Source organism: Nyctereutes procyonoides, unplaced genomic scaffold, assembly GCF_905146905.1.
Source record: "Nyctereutes procyonoides isolate TBG_1078 unplaced genomic scaffold, NYPRO_anot_genome, whole genome shotgun sequence".
Lineage (NCBI taxonomy): Eukaryota > Metazoa > Chordata > Mammalia > Carnivora > Canidae > Nyctereutes > Nyctereutes procyonoides.
Genome location: NW_026575032.1, coordinates 554,759 through 574,242, shown reverse-complemented (window position 1 = coordinate 574,242; position 19,484 = coordinate 554,759). Strand labels below are relative to the sequence as shown.

At 37.4% G+C, this 19,484-nt stretch overlaps 1 protein-coding gene across 5 annotated transcripts in view; it reads left to right on the top strand.

The window, feature by feature from the left end:
- The window catches only part of PRDM5 (PR/SET domain 5), a 201,097-nt gene that overhangs the window by 163,931 nt on the left and 17,682 nt on the right, over positions 1-19,484 (top strand). Inside the window, exon 15 of one of the 5 annotated variants that reach the window (XM_055317112.1) lies at positions 10,866-10,993. The exons of the other annotated variants lie outside the window; for them this stretch is intronic. Coding sequence (XP_055173087.1) covers positions 10,866-10,993 — 128 coding nt within the window. The remainder of the gene's footprint in view (positions 1-10,865; positions 10,994-19,484) is intronic. 5 annotated transcript variants of the gene reach the window in all.

Sequence of the window (19,484 nt, the reverse complement as noted above, 5' to 3'; positions counted from 1 at the left end):
AACAAGTGCTAAATATTGCACCATGCTGAATAAGTACAATTTTAATTGTATAATATGCTTCTGCATTTTAAAGTGGTTGACATTTCTGGACAAAGTGCTAAAGTAAGCAGATACAATTATGATCCTAAACATAAGTTAGCAGTTGGATCATGATACCATCATTTAGCAATGGGAACTATATTTTATAATTGGGAAAATATAATTTTTTAAAAAGATGGTTTAAAAATTAATACTAACAATTGTTTATAAAAGCATATGCTGTTCTTGAAGAGGATTCAAAAAATCAAGAAATGTGTAACCTTTCAGGCTCTCATGATACTTACATTCTACTTAAGTTCTTGGATTCAAAGTCTGGTGGCAAATCTGCTTATGTAATACTAAACTTTAATGAGAGCTTTCCTTTAAATAGTAGGCCCTGTAATTGGTGATATTGGGACTGCTGAAGTGAACAGGCTCATCACCATCATAATATTCTCTCTGCAATACTTTTTAGAAAGCTAAACGACAGCCAAAGAGTCTGACACTGAATTATCTGGCAGTATAACGATCAGGAATGCTACCTATTTGGGGGCCTCTGGTGTGTAACTCTTTCTTGCCTTTGGAGCTAGTGGCCTGGCAAACACAATTATAGGTAGTCTCCACTCAAATGTAACTATCGTGAGTAGACAGTAGGGACAGTCCCTATTTAGGACTTTCTTCCTGATTAGGACACTTTCTGACTGAAGCTCTGGAAAGTACACAAACCTCAGTTTTTGAATTTAACAAACTTACTGTCATAATTTGTTTATGTGTTTCTCTTGTTTAGACCTTGACTTCCACTTTTTTTCCACTTCCACAGCTCTTTTTCCTTAGCATCTGTGTGCCTGGCTCCTAGTGGTTATCAGACTTTTGAATGAATGAAGTAAAATTATATCAGAAGTAAACTATTAATTTACCAAGGAATCTATAGCTAAATAAGATATATGAATTCAGGAACACCTGGGTGGCTCAACAGTTAAGCATCTCCCTTCAGTTCAGGGTGTGATCCTGGAGTCCCAGGATCGAGTCCCACATCAGGCTCCCCACAGGTAGCCTACTTCTCCCTCTGCCTACATCTCTGCCTCTCTCTGTGTCACTCATGAATAAATAAATAAAATCTTTAAAAGAGAGAGAGAGAGAGAGAGAGATGAATTCATTCATACATGTATTCAGCAAACAGATGTTGAAGGACTACAGGGTGCTACAAACTGAGAATACAGCAATAAACAATTTGACCACTACCTCTACCCTCAGTAAGTTTGTCTGTTTATGATAGGGAGTGTAATTCTTGCTTAGTCAGCAAGAATGTGTTGGCTCATGGAGTATATATAGAGGATATAATAATAATAATAATGATAGTAATAATAATAGGCTTCCAGGGTGAGTAGAAGGGACAGACAAGGAGGACCGTTAAGAAGTCCTAGAAGGTCTGTGGCCTCAGAATTTTGGCTTTGTTGGATTCTGCTAAACACTTTGTTTCTAGATGATTACTGACCAGTACCAGCCCCACTCTGATTATCAAATTATTTTGTTCTTAAATCTCAGAGATCTCTTTGTTCTCTGATTCAGTGATCCCTTAGACTCATCTCAACTTGCCAATAAGTTTTGATTATTCTCCCCAGGGAGTTTTAGGTAGGGATAGGGAGTATTTCAAGAAAATGCTCACAGGCTAACCATCCCTGGAGAAACAGCAAATCCTTTTCTAATGGCTTTTTCCTAGAATCCATTTGGTCTCTCTTCTTTTTCCCACTGCTCAGTGCAAGGAATAAAATAACTGTGCTTAAAATCAAAAGGTCTCATTTCCCATCCTCCTTCCAGACCTGACAGGAAAGTTCTTCTCAGCATTTTAAGTGAGCAATTCTTTCCTGCCCCAGCAGGGTACATGAAGACAGATATAAGTGCCTTTTTAAAAAATTTTTTCATCTGTCACATAACGTTCAGTCTGGGACTATTCCCACAGCGGGGTTGATATTTTGACTGAGTTATTAGTGAAGCTTTGAGCTTACAAGTAATGTAAAATTCAGAGAGATTTTCATTTGAAGAAATTATTTGTGGAATGTTTGGTTAACTGATTGATATTACTGTTTTCCTAATGATGAGAATAAAATCAAATCCCTGTGTAGTAAATTGTAAATACTTATGATGACAAATGGCCGTTCTTAATTATCTCACATAAAGTCTTAAAAATTAAAAATGAAAAGAACTTATCATAGAGGTTTCCATGACAGTTTCTATTTAACTTTGCTTGACAACGACTTCAAGTATTTGTTGCATATATAGAGAACTCCTGATTAATGAGACATTCTTTGACCAATGTGGTACATTTCTAATTGCAACTCTAAGACTTAGGAGAGCATATGTTGAGTCTCATTGGCCAACTAAATTTTATTGAGCCAACTTGTGTTATGGGAGGGTTAAGAAAAAGTTCTAGCCCTTATAGATTCTGGACAGAGCATTCATGATCACATGGAGCATGGCAGGGACCATGACAGAAGTATCTCCAGGGTACTGAAAACCCACATATGCGTCCTCTAGGGAAAGAGTGCAGGCCAACGAAGGTGTCAGGAAAAACATGGGAGTTTAGTCCATGAGAGTAGAAAGCTCATTCATGAAGTCTCCATGGAAGAAAAGAACATGGTTGAGCAGCAGAACATCCTCCAAAAAGAAACTGAGAAGAGGCAGCCAAAGAGGCTGAAGAACCAGGAGAAAAGAGCCGAGGGAGAGGAAGTTGTAGCCCTGTGTGCGATCTTCCTCTTGGAATTCTGTGATCTCCACAATCTTCAGATTACAAGTTCTGAAAAGCCCGGGAGTAAAGACATCTCTTGTTTGTTTAACCTAGCATTTGCCAAGATAATTTGAGCAGAGTAAGTGAGAGAGAGAGGAAGTGAATGTGTGTGCGGGGATGTATGTATGTTTTGCATCTCACCAGGATTAGAGTTCTACAAAACACATTTTAAGAAATGCTGGTCTATTCCATCCCATGTATGGCTGCCACAGTAATACTTATAAAGATAGATTTGATCATATGTTTTAGTTACCAAAGAAAACAAAATAAACAGAAGCAATCCCAGCATAGCTCTTGCTGCCTGTAGACTGGCACCCAGACAGTGTAGCTCATGGTGCCTGGGCCCTCCGGTTTGTACCATCTGCCACTCCCTAGTTCAACCCTTCTCTCTCTGAGCGCGCGCACACACACACACACACACACACACACACACACACACACACTGGGCTTTGGCCAGTCTGGACCATGTGTCTTTATCCCAAAGTTCACCATATTTTTCTGTTTCAGTGTGTCTTGATGGTACAAATAAAATAATCCTTGTTTTCAGGCCTCTTTTGTTTTCATCCTCTCCTCCCTCCCTCCCTCTTCTCCCTGTGGAGATTTTAGCTTCTTAAAGCTCCTGGTCAGGCATCACTTTCTATCCAGCCTTCTCTGCAACCTCTGCTGTGGACATACTTTACTGATACGTTAATTGTACTATATTCATTCATTTTTTTCAGTTTTACATCCTAGTTTTCCTTCTTTAAAAAAAAGATTTTATTTATTTATTTGACAGAGACAGAGCACGGCACAAGCAAGGGGAGCAGAGAGAGGGAGAAGCGAGCTCTCTGTTGAGCAGGGAGCCTGATACAGGGCTCAATCCCAAAACCTTGGGATCATGACCTGAGCTGAAGGCAGACACTTAACCAACTGAGCCACCCAGGCACCCCTAGTTTTCCTTTTCTCTTTTTTCCTTAGTGTTTATCTCACCTATTTAATCTTTTAACAGCATAATTTTACATCTTATTAGTACTTATATAACTTTTCTATAGAAATGGGTCTTCATCCTAACTCTGGGAAACGAACTAGGGGTGGTGGAGGGGGAGGAGGGCGGGGGGTGGGGGTGAATGGGTGACGGGCACTGAGGGGGACACTTGACGGGATGAGCACTGGGTGTTATTCTGTATGTTGGTAAATTGAACACCAATAAAAATTAATTTATTAAAAAAAAAAAGAAATTGGTCTTCATTGATGTTGAAGGGACACAACTTCTAAGACTCGTTCTTAGCCCCCAGGAGTTTTCTGCATACCCAGAGGGGAGACAGACACTCACATTATTAAAGCAGATCTTCTTTGAGAGAGAGGATCAGTGTGTGACAGGAATGTTGGAACGTGGAAAATATAGCAGCTCACTGCCCGAGGGAGACCAGATAGAGTTCACTGAAGAAGTTTGAATTGGGTCAGAAAACAGGAGTATGAGTTTTCTAGGGAAAGGAGAATTGAGGGTAGGGCATGTCAAATCAACGGAGTGCTGTGTGTAAAGTTATGAACTTGTGCTTTGTGAGTTAGTGAGAAGCCCATTGGTAGAGTCCGTGGAGTGTGTTGGAGAGAACTGGAGCATAAGGTGAGAGACTAAGCAAGTTCCACAAGACCACCAGCAGATTTCTGTGCTGAGACAGGAAAATACGATTGATTCCATAGGCAGTAATAAGTCAACACAGGCTTTTGTTTCCCAGTGAGAGAAAGAGAGAAGAAGATAAGCAAGAATCCTATGTGTTTTCTGCTTACAAATACAAAACTGTGAAATAAAGACAAGTGTTCACTCCAAGCAACTCTATCCCCTAAACTAAATTTTTTTCAATCTTTTTCTATCAATTTTTATACAAAAACTGTCGTTCATATTAAGGCTAATAAAATTATAACTCGATTGCTAATGCTGTAGTTATTCCTATTACTACTGTTAGAACAAAATATAGGGCACAACTGTCTCTTCATTCCCTGTGGCATCCTCAGTGGAAACCTGACATATTGTCTTAGGGTTACTCTATCTAGTTAAACTTGTTCCTGTAATGGCTGGATCAGAGTGGTATCAGAGAACTACTTCATCTCCCTAGCTTGGGCAGCTCCCTTTGCGATAATAATGTGGTTATTTCAGAGATGTCTACTCTGAAATAACATGCTGTATCAACAAAGAGTGTATGTACAGCAGTTTGCAGATTTAGCTCAAATAAAACTCTATAAATATTTAGCATTTCAGCCAAGTGATGATTGCTGCTTCACTACCACTATATTATCTTTAGACTTTAATAATATACTTCAGGATTTAAAGGAAAGTACATCCATGTGAAATGTATAAAGAGAATTTTTCTTTGTTTTGAGATAGGCAATATACAATTAATTTTTAAAAGAGATGGGACCATTATTCTTAGAAAAATAATACATTTTCTATACTATTTTCTCTCTGGAACAGAATTTTATATTCATCTTGCAGTCTATTCAGGTACTTTAATTACTAAAGTATCATAGGAGTCTTGAAATAAAGGACAATCTATTTATATGAAGATTCCATTAATGAATTGCAAGAACAATGCTTATTGAGGTTCATGCATAACTTCCTTTCTACATAAAATAACCCCAGTTCTTTCTTCATAATTTGTGTGCCTTTTTCAGTTTTGAATTACATTATTTATGTGCCTATTAGAAAATACATAGAAGAAAGCAGGTTAATATAATATATAAAATACTCTTATTGAATTTTTATTATGAGCCAAGGATGACAATAAGCAAGATCTTATGACCCAGGTATAAAACTTCATGTTACTAATGGGGGAAGTAAGGTTTAGAGAGGTTAAGTAACTTGTCCAGTCCCATGACTAGAGGGCACCATAAAGATTGGAAATTAAAAAAAAAAAAAATAGATTGGAAATTACTTTTTTTCACTATAGTCTTTATTCCTTATTACTAAATAGATATGTTATCAAAATGTTTTAAAGGATTACCTACCTACCCACCTTCTACAAATACTCCAAGAACACTGGTGCCGAATTCTCATTCAGTTCAAAAACTTCCTCTTCGGTTTCTTTTAAGTCCACTGCTGCCCTCTCCTCCTTCCCCATTGCAGGGTCCCCAGGGTCCATGCTGTGAAGTGTCCTGCTGGGAGAATGCTCCAAGATGACTGTCACAAAGACATGCCTCATCCAAAACTATTCCACAGTACCAGCACGACCTCTACAGGCATTTTCCCTTTACTTGCACTTTTTAAGCTATTTTCAGTAAAATACTGTTAATATTTTGAAAGCCATCAGGAAGGGATGTTTCATGTTCCTTGTAATCCATTTTAATAAGTGCAATTTCAGTGTAGGCAGGTTTACTCCTCACATTTTACCTGAATGTCTCATTGGCAGTTTCTCTGCATCATTGGACATTAAAACAGCGTTTTCAATGTAGGAACCTTTCAGATCTTTGAAGATCTATTTTAGGTATACTATTTTAGGCTATATTAAATATATTCTTCCAGGAATATACATCTAGGCCACGATTGACTCCCAGTAGGACACAGGATAATGTTGATATCAAGGCCAGTGGTCAGGTTGAGTGAATTATGGTTTTGAGAGACCAGTTGGGCCTCTCAGCCATACTTCACTTAAGGAGGTTGGGAATATTTTTTAAATGTTTTGATTTCAGTAATTCTAGATAATAGACTAAAATTTATTCTTAAATTCATGGCAGAAGCAAGGGCCTTTAGGAGAGAGGTCATTTATTTTGGTTTCAGCTTAAGTTATAGTTATGGATGTACCCTTTTTCTCCATAAAAGAGGTGTTACTCATTGATTTCTTTATTTTCCACTATAATCTATGAGGCAGTTAATGGCTCCCTCTACATATACATATATGTATATATATATATATGTGTATCATTACAATCTGACCCAAACCATACTTACATTGAGGTAAAAATCTGCTTTCCCTGAGAAACATTCAGGCTCTGGCTATCTCTTTTCTTCTCTTTATGATTGACACTAAATCATTATACTCTGTATCACTCATGATTCAGTAGAGAAGAAATCGCCTCCTTCTGGGGTGCTAGAGTCATAGCTGCTAGGCAGGCTTTAGCCACACTTCCTGAGGAATATTTAAATGGACTGTTTGTAAAATCCCATTTTTCCTTCAGTTCTCATCTCAACTTCAGTTCTCAATTGTTAATTATCTTTTTTGGGGTCACAGATTTGGGTATTTTCCAGTGAAATTATATTTGTTGTGAATATTTTCTATTTGGTTAGTCTACTCATTTTAGGAAATCTGTAATGTGGATATTATCCTTTCTTGTGACTTCAGTTCTTTCCAGAGAGTATTTAAGTATGAATATCAAAAAAATAATACCATGGGAGCATCTGAGTGGCTCAGTTGGTTCAACGTCCAACTCTTGGTTTCAGCTCAGGTCATGATCTCAGGGTCATGAAATGGAACCCGTCGTTGGGCTCCGCGCTGGGCTTGGAGCCCTCTTAAGATTCCCTCTTCTCTCTCTGCCCTCTGCCCCTGCACACATACACTCTCTCTAAAAAGGAAAAAGTACCACGACTCTAATGCCACTTAAGGCAGAATATGCAAGTGGGCCGGGTGTTCTTTGCTGCAAAGTTGAAAGATAAAAGATCCTACGAAAGAAATGAGTATAGCATGTTCTATGATGTCATGTGCTTACAACACAAAAACAGAAATCACTTAAAGAATAACACAATTAAAAAAAATTAAAAAAAAAAAGAATAACACAATTAGTCATTTTATGAATATTTGGATACTACTAGTATAACTAAGTGTTCTCTGAAATAATCATTGCATGGAGTCAGAATCAGAATATATGATATAGTATATAATTATATAATATATAATTTATATGTAACAAATATATATAAAATAAACATAACTGTATGTATAATATGTATAATTTTATAAAGATATGAACATAAAGACATTTGTAATTTTATAAATATGTAAATAAAATACTAATAGATACTACTTTTTTCAGCCTTGTTCCCTATATGAATATATGTTTAAGCATGTAGACAGAAATAATAGGAGCCAAACAGAGCAATTTTTCAGTGAATTTTTGTCATGAAATGTTATTTATCTGTACTTGTAAGACCTCTCAGAGGTATTGTTTTTCTAAAGCTTTTCTTTTGCCTCGTTAAAGTCCACTTTACAATGATTTTGATGATGCTGAATGTTTGTGGCCTTGATGGTAGATTGTATCAGATGCATAGGACAGATTACTAATTTGAGATTTGGTGTTCAGAAATCATGAGGTGGAAGAAATGGGCAAGAGAGCTTGGAGGTTGGTAATCGGACCCGAAGCCCTTCAGAGGGTTAGTGGTTGACTAAAGTTGTGAGTGACAGAAGCCACTCGTCCAAGGACTGATTCTTACAGCAGAAAACAGATGGTCTAAGGTTCTTCAGTGATCTTTCCAGAGTGTATAGTGCTTTCTGCCTTACCAAAAAGTAACAGACACTTGAAAGCCTCCTTGAGCTTTAGGACTCCCCTTGTGGTTCCCTGACTGGGTAGCCACCCAGCCCTAAGGCCTGGACTTATTCCAGGTCTCAAACATCCCAGAGTGTTCATGCCCGATGCAGGCTGGATCCCAGTGCCAAAACTCAGAACATCACTGGGGACAATCCTAGTGGTTTTCCTATGACTAGTCTCAGTGTGCATTACATTGAATTAATTTGAATTAAGTCTATTTAAGTCAAACTTTTGTCATTATCACATACATCGTATTCACCTATCTTTATACAACTATACCATATTTTATACACATACACACACATATATATACATACACCTTTCTTATGTATGTGGCTATTTCAGCTACTACTATTCAGTGAGTAAAGATATTTGGCTCACTCTTCCAGTACAAATTAAAAGCAACATTTTGCTGGAATGTGATGTATATGTCCCCTTTAGATCTATTATATATAAAAGATATATATATACATGTATTTGGTTTGTAGAGGCAACAGAAGTGAAGAAGTGAAGGAACAAAAACCAACATGTGTTTTTAGACATGTAAGCAGTATACCAAGTCATTGCCCAGAAAATGACATTCATCTGCAATATAGTCTTTAACATGCGGGACAGTTTATCACCAAGTAATATATGACTCAATGGCTAAATTGTGAATTTTTAAAATATTAAATTCTGTTTATATTTCCTCATTGGCAGGACATGAGTTAGTTCTCCAACATCTGTCCTGTTAAGAGCTATTGCCAGTGCTGTGACTGTGGCATGCTCAGTGTCTGTTTCTTTTCTCTCTTTGGAGAGAGGTCTTTGGAAATTGGTTCTGTACTTAATTTGATAGGAAAGAAATGCCCTCACTGACCTCCCTCTGAGCACTTGGGCCTCTTTGTGGCTTGGTTCCTTTGTGTGCATAATGAAAACTGTGTTAACTGAATCTTCCACCAAATGTATGATTTACATTGATTTGATGTAAAGGGTATCTAGCTACTAGTAGAAAAAGTATTGGAATGCCTGGGTGACTCAGCGGTTGAGCATCTACCTTCGGCTCAGGGCGTGATCCTGGGATCCGGCTTCAAGTGCCACTTGGGCTCCCTGCAGGGAGCCTGCTTCTCCCTCTGCCTATGTCTCTGCCTCTCTCTCTCTCTGTGTCACACATGGATAAATAAATAAGTCTTTAAAAAAAAAAAACTATTGCCACTGCAAGTATAAAAAGAGAACAAAATTTTGATCTAAGAGATCATAGTGACAATTCTTTTCTTCCATGTTCGCATACTTTGAAGGGACAGTTATATCCAAATAAAGGAACAAATATACAGAGTAAGATGTCACATAAGATCATCACACAGGTACGAAAAGGAATGGTTCAGAATTGAGATCTGCAATTTTTTTAGGCTTCTGTGTCTTGGAATGTAGTGAAAACAAGGAAATTGTCTCAATTCAAAGTTTTTTCTTTTTACCTAATATGTTCTAAGAGAGAATGAGTTGGGTGATTTCTGAGTAACTCTGAAATTTACTGTTTGTATTTATTTGCTCTCTCACAAGGAAGAGTGTAGGCAGGCCTTGTGTTACAGAATCTTTCCTGCTTAGTATATTGTCCTATCAAGTGGTAGCTGAGTGAATCTATAGGGATGATGCCTATAGTCCCTAGATGATATATAAATGGGACCTTAAAACAGGACTTAATTTCTAATTCCAGGTCGTGCTGACATGGCATCATCTTGCTCTTTGCTCCTCACACTGAGGAGATTTCCTGAGATGTGGGGCATTCAGGGCTAAAACTGGACTAGTCCTAGGTAAATGGGGACAACTGGTTATACTAGTCAGAGTTCTTTTTTTTTTTTTTTAAGGTTTTATTTATTTACTCATGAGAGACAGAGAGAGAGAGAGAGGCAGAGACACAGGCAGAGGGAGAAGCAGGCTCCATGCAGGGAGCCTGACACAGGACTCGATTCTGGGTCTCCAGGATCACACCTTGTGCTGAAGGTGGTGCTAAACCACTGAGCCACCAGGCCTGCCCCAAGAGTTCTTAAAATAAATTAATGAGAAGTCTTTTCTCAAGGAATATACTGAATCCTAAACAATCAGAAACTAGCCAGTGAGGTCACCATTATATGTTGAAAAAAAAAAAGGCAAAATCTGATTTGTACTGGTTACCATTGATGACGATAGGTCATTTTGTTTTGGGGGTAGGAATGGTATTTGGTAGAAGGTAGGAAGTATGTATCAGCCTGCAAAGTCTGTGTTGTACCACCAGAGATTACAAAAAGTTTTCATAAAGAACTCAGCCATTTGTGAAAGAAGATTGAGCTCAAATTTACCTCCAGAACAAAACCATTCAGATGAAAAGGGGAAAGAGTCAAGACACGCATTTTATGAATAAAAATAATGTTCTGCAGTTGCCTTTGGGTTAAAAATGTTATGATATTTAAATTAGGAAAACAAAAATGTTCCCATTTATTACAGTAATTCTCTTGTTTGTTCATTCTTTCTTCCCCTTTCTCTCTTTTTCTTTCTCCCTTTCTTTCCTTAATTAATTAATTTATTTCTCTCTCTTTCTCTCTTCCTAACCTTTTAGGCTGACGGACTTTTTGTCAAAACATTGTATGACTTGAGCACATTCAAATCTAGCAAGATCTTTGCCAGGACAACCATGGGCTCCTCACCTGTGCAAATAGACAGGATGTTTTATTCAACATTTTTGAGGTTTGAAGAGGGCAGGTTTATGCTACTAGCTCGCTGCCATCTGTGGCGTGTGTTGATTCAGAGATGTAATTTATATTGATGATATGATTTCCTCTGACTTCTCCCTGTGCCTTGACGGTTGTGTTTCACCTGTTGACATGAACTTGGCTGAAATGAATGCTCCATTGGCCATGGGCGAATTAGTTGCATGTGTGATAGCACCTTTCTGCTGTGTTCTTATTATTTTCAAAGTTGTGTAATGGGATAAGTATGTTATTCCTTTAGAATTAGATACCCCTTTTCTAGGACTTTGCATTTACATAATTCCTTTCTCGTACAGACCTTTGAATAAACTGTAGTTTCATTCAAAGATGGATTACACTTGCCACCATCACATATGTCAGAAACCATGCTTGTTATTTTTGGAAGTAGGCAAGTTGAATTAAATCAATTCTCTGTGGACTAATTGCATCTGCTTCTTAAAAGTGAGAGTCTGTGACTATTTTGTGTTCTCACCTTACATTATTCTTTGTAGCCTGTACCACTATATTATGGCCCCTCAATTGACAGGGATGTTTGGTATTTGCTGCATATTATATTTCAAATTATGTAGCCATAGAAACTGAAGGTTGATGGACAAGTAAACCTCAACTCCATCCACTCTGTCTGCCCTTTTTTCAAATCTTTCAACCTCTTCTTGAGGATAAGGACCATGTCTCAAAACTTTGTCCCCTACAGTTCCTACACAATGGAGACTTTTGCTGATGAATTTATCCTCAATTACACCATCATCTAATCATGGGGGTTATCTTGATTGTTGTCAGATCACTTGTAAGTAGAACTAGAAACATTTAAACTAACTGGTAGGTAGGCTTAAAGTACTAGTCCAAATATAGAAAATATTGGCTTTTTAAAGGAAGTACGTAATATTTTTCTTTCTCAGTTTGCTTTTGGTGGTACATTATTGGGTCTTGGGACCAAATTTTTCAGAAATATCCCATAGTTAAATGAAGCAACCTAGAACGTGCAAAAAAAAAAATTGAGGCTGTTTTAAACTTATGACCTACATTGATTTTCATTAGCAAATTTTTAGGATACGACAAAAATGTTGAAGACAATATGTAACAAAAGAATAAGGCAGTCACATTAGCATCCTATGCTCTCACAGCTCTAACAGTTTGTTTTTATGATTGGCTTCACTTATAAGATTATTATAAGAAACTCAGAATTTTTGGACATTATATTTATATGGACAATATATTTATTGGACAATATATTTATATGGACATTATATTTATATGGACAATGTATTTATATTTTGGACAATATATATATATTTATCAAAACATGTAGGTATAAATATTAGATACATACATACATTTATCTTTTCTATATGTCCTTTATATTTTTATATTTATTTCTCTTCTATTCCCTTCTACTTCTTTCCCTTATATTTCCTCATATTTTTGTTCTAATTTACCTTTATATTCAGAGTTTGATTTATAATTTTGAAAATTGGTGAGAATAACTTTCTCCTTATTATAAGATTTTCCTGTTCATATGATTAGTCTTCTTTTGTAGGATTTTTGAGAAAAAATATCTAAATAGTCATTATGCAGGGAAATAAATCGTTTCCCTTTAAATAATTTAAATAATAACACTCTTTCACTTAACTAGCATTGTTTTTCTTTCAAGGATTACAAAGAACATTCTTTACAATGCACAAATCTCACATTGTTCTCAGAATTCTTAGCAGCAAAAAATTTTCAGCTCCTTTCTAACTTTTTTCATGTGTATAAGAAAAACACTGCTGTCCAAAAGAACACTCTCCCCCATTTTTAGGACTGAGGCTCTTAGACCAGGTTTTACATTGTCATTTTTTAATAGCTAGTCACTGACTTGAGTTTCTGATCATTGTTGTAGCATTGTGCTTCAATCTGAGCAAGAGGTTTCTCTGTCACTGGCATAGGGCCATTGGAACATGGTGTGATAATTGGGAAGATAGAGACTGAATACTTTCATCCCTAAGTAACCAAAAGCCCCATTGAAAGGGTCTTAAATGATAAAGATTATAAGTCACATAACAAGAACTCAGTGTAGGGCCATCTCGTCTTTGGTTAATAGCCTGGCTCTACAAGATCTTCAGTGGCTCGGAATCCTCTCACCTTTCCTGCTGTCCTCAGCCAGCCCCTCACATGCTACCACGTGGCTGCAGTAGCCTAGGCATCAAGCCCATACATGGTCAGCCTCAGCAGGCAGGAGAAGTCTTTCCCAGAATCCCCATAGACTTACTTTCTCTGCACCATAACCACAGCCATGGGACATGCTCCAATCTGAACCCATAACTGAAAAGGAAATGGAATTGCCATCATTGATGTAGCCCAACAGTTCCCAAACGTGTGTCCATATTAGGATTGCCTCTGGTCCTTTAAAAGTGCCAAAGCTCAGGCCACACCCCCAAAGTAATGAAATCACACGAGGTGGGGGGGGTCACAGGCATCAAGATTTTTCGATGCATTCCCAGGTGATTCCCATGTGCAAGCAGCTTAGCCTCATCAAGATTCTCTCTCTCTGCTGGGCTAGGTAGCCTCCTCTTCAAGGAAAGAGTTTGATGTGTGGGAAGCCACACACAAGGAGGTCACTAAAGACAGACACTGGCCCTGAAGGAAGCATGCCATGTTTTGAGTTTAGCCTTGGCTACCCTACAGTGTAACCTTGGTCATATTTTAAAACTAATACTGCATCATCTGCAAGTGAGAATAACTGTGCCAAATATACAGTATTGCTTAACAATTAAATGTAAAAAAAAAAAAATCCTTAACAGTTCCTAGCACTTTATCGGCCAACATGAAGTAGACATTCTATTAACATACACAATAGTGCCTTGGTAGGAGAGCATCAGAGGAAGAGGAGGAGAAATAGAAGTTATTGTTGCTGTGTTGTATTTATTAGTAGTAGTAGAGTTATTACTTGAGAGGATGGGGGATCAGATTAGAAGTTCTAGCTTCTAGTTGCACATTAGGCGCACCTTGGGAGCTTTAAAAAGGGTCCATGCCTGGCCACATTCAGACCAGCTAAATCAGCCTCTCTAGGAATGGAGCCCAGGCATCAGTGTTTTTTAAAAAGATCCCTGGGTGATTCAGATATGCAGGCAGTGCTGCAGTCCATAGGCTGGAGACTGGGAGAGAAGGAGAGAGAAATGTAGTTATGTCAGTTTGCCTCATTATTCCAGATGACCAGTCCGAGTTACCAGGGTAGCCCCAGGGAAACGAGGTTTTCGAGCTAGTTTGGACGATTCTTTGCTTGCTTTATGCCAGACTAGCTCTTCTATCATCTCTCTGCAAGTGCTAGGGCTTTGTTCTAGCCATTTAACTCATATGCATTATTCTGTAGGCCTCAAGAGTGGATTAAAAGGGAGCTGAGTGCCTTCTTGTTTCTATTTAAAGTTTGTATACACTTTAATATAAGAATTATATTCTATTTACTGTGCTTATTTTTAGTTTTCTATATGTGAATTGTGCAATCATTCTCCTAGTTTATAGAAAGTGTGTTTTCCATTAGCTACAATGCAAAACCAATTATGGATGTGTTATGTAGAAACCTGCTCTAAATATTCTCCTAGCTTTCTGTAGGCTTCCCAAAGACTTATAATTTTTAGGTGCATTGTTTACTAGGCCATGGGTTTGTTTTGTCATATGTTGAAAGATCACACCAGCTATAAAAATAAGATGGTGAATAAAAAGTCACAAAAGCTATAAACATCTGTAAAAGAAGTTTTCTAGGCAAGGCTGCTCGTTAGAGGGAAACTCGGTGCATTTTGATTGTGTGCAGCTGGTGGCACATGAACTTTGAGAAACAGGGCCATTAAGAGTTGCTGCTGTGCTGTGGCCATAGATCTGTCCCCTCAGCTGTGTGTAATAGCAGCGTGTGTGGCCACACTCGAAAAGCGCCCTCTAAATTTCACCTGTGACTCTATTGCAAATTGGTTATTTTATGGAATTGGGTAGTCATCTTTTGGTTACAAAACCAGTCTTATGAAGAGAATTAGCTGGCTTCTAGTAAAATGGAAAAATCTGGAAATATCAGCATGGACTTCACAGTTTCTGCCACCCTGAAGAGCATGTGTCAAGGATGACCTCAGGTCAGTGTCAGGGCCACTGCAGGATGCAGTGGAAATAGACTTGGAGGGGAGACATATGTGCTACTGACATCTAGTGGGTACACAGGACAGCTCCCCAAAACAAAGCATTATCTGGCCCTAGATTTCAGTAGTACTGAGGTTGAGAAACCCTGCTCTAGACCACAGTGGACGGCTTAGGCTGTGCCTTGCCTAAGAGGTTGACAAATGGGTCTTACCAGAGTGCAGGCTGACAAAAGTCTAAGGCTGTTTGAACATGACCTTCCCTTATATGAGAGTCTCTACATTCTACCTTGGAAATGAGTGAGACATTTTGCAGATGGAAGAGTAGGACAGCTAAATGACTTTGCCCCAAATGCTACAAAAATGTGATGCTTTTGTATTAGTCACAAGTTTTCTGTTTCCCCTCTCCCAGAGTTTGCCATATGCCCAACAGGAGAAAGTTAACTGTTGCTACAGCTGCTGAGAAAATGGGGAACTAGAAATTTATAAAATTTCTGTTTATTTAGAAATTTCATATTTAAGAAATTCACACCAAATCCCTGCTTCATGAGGTTTTTAAGATTTTCTTTTAAATTTAGAAGTAGGGAATGATCATCTGGCAAAAGTCATCATTTTTCTGAACTCTAGTGGGAAATATTAATAACTAGAAATATTTAGTCTAGAAAAGTTAATCAACGAAATTAATTTGCAACCAATGATAACTTTATATCCTAACATACGTGTGTGTGTGTGAGAGAGAGAGAGTGACAAAGAGACTTCTTTCCATATCTGATTCCTCTTCAGTGAGCTTCTTCTCTCAAATTGTATTTGATGTTCAAGTTGCTCACATGTAAGTTATTTCATTAACAATTAACAGCATGGACACTCTGGCCTTGTTATAGCTTTGAGCAAGACAAATAAAGAAAAAGTTTGTGCATCAAATATATCCACATACTATGTAACAACCAGAAAGCCAGTGTTTGGCTCATAGGTTGAGCCCTATCATAAGCCAACTGTGTTTATATATGTTCAAAATACCACAGACTCTACTAGTCCTCACCATACTCACTAGTCAGCTTGTTTTAATTGCTTACTAATTCTTATTTCTCAATTTTATTGGACTCAGGCTACCACTGTCACAAATGCCAGCATTCTATGACTTCCTTATTCTATTTACCTTGACTTCTGACTACAAGGAGAAAAGCTCATTTGTTATATTTTCTGTTTTTACTTAATTGGGCCTGACATAAAAATAACCCGAAGTAATATTCACAATATCTACGTGTGCCATGCAGATAATCTACCCATGATCCATCCTTGGTTTTGGTAATCTGTATAATGGAGGTCATGCTTCTTTACATACTGACAAGCAATCCTTTAGCTAAAGTAGGAGGAAAGCTCCAAAAAATATCTATTTTAAAGAACTTCAACATCAAGATCCCTCCAGGATTTATTAAAAATATAACTTTGTTTCTAAAATGATTTTGAGATTTAATTCAGTTGATGTTGGAAAAAATACAACATTTGAAGCTTTTTTAAAATACAGATGGGCATTAACAACACAAAAATAGGACTTTTTAGTAGCTATATAACAAGGTACAGGGTATAGAGCTCTATAAATCCTACCTTCTGAATGAATTCTGCCAAATGCTTTTTGATTAAAGGCGAGCTGATTAGACTACTGATTAATTCTACTTTTTGACAGATTACAGTTTAAGTGACAAATAGATTGCCTCCATTTAGTAATGATTCCCCAGTTATGATGACAAAGGACAAGGTATTTGTCAGTTAAACTGTGTAATCATTCAGAAACAGAATTAATCAAGGACCTAATCATTTTGTCTCTGGTTAAATCCAGCTAATGAGTTAAAATGTGTAATTTATACTACATATTCCACTCTGAAACTGTGTTACAATTTCCATGATATTTTATTGAATCAGATTTTGTGCCCATATTAAAGATTTTGTAATGGAGTAAAAGATAAAAAAGGAAGAGAAGTAGTGGAGGATTAATGTTATAATGATGATACTGTATGATTTCTTTGTGGGGAAGGAGTGATGGGACCTTTGGAAGTCCAACAATGTCCAAACTTGCTTAAACACTTCAGCCACACCATCCTGCAAATTATTTTCCACCGTATACTTGGGACGGTCGCAGATAACCCAGCCTTACCTCCGCTGCCTAACCTGCCAATAAGAACTCAGACTTCCTAAGCTTTCTGTGGCATGTGACCTCTTGTTGTATCAACCACTGTACAGTTGCCTAACTGCTGTCATCCTCAGTGAACCTTATGATAAGGGTGGGCAGCAAAGATTAGAAATTGAAGTTCTCTTCCTTCCTTGCATACAAGCATGGGTTCTTCTGGACTGGGACTTTAGGGCTGAGAATACTTAGGAATGCTCTAGAGGCAGCATAGTTTTTTTGTTTGTTTTGTTTCATGATTTTTAGAGATAAGGAGAGGAGGAACAGGTGTAGGTGTCTTTGTACCACTCAGCTTATTCTCTGGGCCCAACTATGCTCACCATGTGAGAGGTGGAATTTCTTTCCACCATGGTGTCCTAGGAGTAATTGGAAAGAAATTAGTAAAGAAGGATGCGATTTTGTTTTGTGTTTATTTTCTGAAAAATGAAATGTACTTTTTCCTTCCTATTTCAATTCATTTGGTTTTCTTAAATTTGAGATGAGTGACCTGTGATCTTCTGGCTTTGCCTCCAGTATAAAAACTGTTTACTGGAACAGGAATTCTCTAACACGTGCTTTGGTACCATTCACTATAAATTGGAGTCTTTTCAGGGATGCCTGGGTGGCTCAGTCAGTTAGGCATCCGACTCTTGATTTCAGCTCAGGTAGTGATCTCAGGGTTCCATGCTCAGTGAAGAATCTGCTTGGGATTCTCTCTCCCTCTTCCTCTATCCCTCCCCCACTCACTCATGCATGTGCACTCTTTCTCTAAATAAATAAATATTATCTCTAAAAAAAACTGAAATCTTTTCAAGGGTGTACATTAAAGTTCTTTTCAAGGAGCACTATATGGCATTGTGACCAAATCTGTCAGAAATTATATCCTTCCTTGCAATATCTTCAAGAAAATTGTATATTGTTTAAGATTTAGGGATAAGAGAGAGGGACAGACATGAAAGGCAAACATGGCTTCTTACTGTACTTTGCTATAGCCTAAAGGACTCAGAGGACCTTTCTTTCTAGACTGACATAGAAGTGTGATTGTAGAGCCCTATGTGAGCTGATAATCTTAGGGCAAAACCCCACGGAATCCTCAGCTTCAAATGGTTCTTGATAAAAAGGAAGGAGTCCAGGCAAAGAGAAAACTACTTCACTAAATGAGTCCCTTTTACATCCAGGCAAAGAAAGAACTACTTCCATTAAATGAGTCCCTTTTACAACTATAATTCTCAAACTTATTGAATTGGAAATTCAATGAATTTCCAATTCAGTGAATTGGAATTCAATTCCTGTTGGCAGGAAAAATTGAAACCCCATTTTTCCTGCCAACACACACATAGAAACACTTGATAGTTGTACTTTTAATGTCCTTTATAGGAGAAAATAAATAAGTGAAGGTAATAAAATTTCAGTGACATTTGTAAATAAAGTGTATTGAAATAATCACCAATAGTATTTATAAACATTTGAAAAATATCAATATATGAGTGGGTGAATGTGTGTGTAAAACATTATTTATTCAATCCAAGCCAGTGCATAATACACATTTGGGTTTTTGAAAACTTGTGATAACTATAAAACCTTTATCCTTTTGCCAGAATCCCCATACACTGGCTCAGAACCTTTCTTAGGATCCATGGGGCACTGTAGGATGCCTACCTAGACAGTACCTGCTAAGAAGAAATTTAGGAATTGGAGGGGTGTTCTTAACCAGTGATGCACAGACCTTGTTTCTCATTGCCTTTTGTTTCTGGAAACTTCTATCATTCTCTTAGGAAGTCATCCAGATACTTGGTCTTGTCTTCGGTTCTCTGCCAGACACTTAGCTGTCACTGCAGCTGCCACAGTGATTTACTTCTTCACAAGATCTTGTTCTATAGATAGATTGTACGGAGAAAACCTTTCCTTTTTTCTTTTCATATACATCATATTTATATATCTTTATATGTTTTTAAAATACAAGTAAAACATTTGGATATAATAAAAGTCCCAGCAACTCCAAGAAATTTCTGATTTAAATACCTACAACTACTTTTTCAAGTTTTTTTTTTTAAACTGGGCAATATTTGAAGAAATAATAGGCACCAAAGGTCATGTGATATGAGAAAAGAGATTTTGTTGATTTAGACTAGATGAAAAAAAGCAGTAAACATCCTATTTTTTGGACTGCCAGAAAATGCAGTATTTTTCTGTTACTATAAAACAGTTAT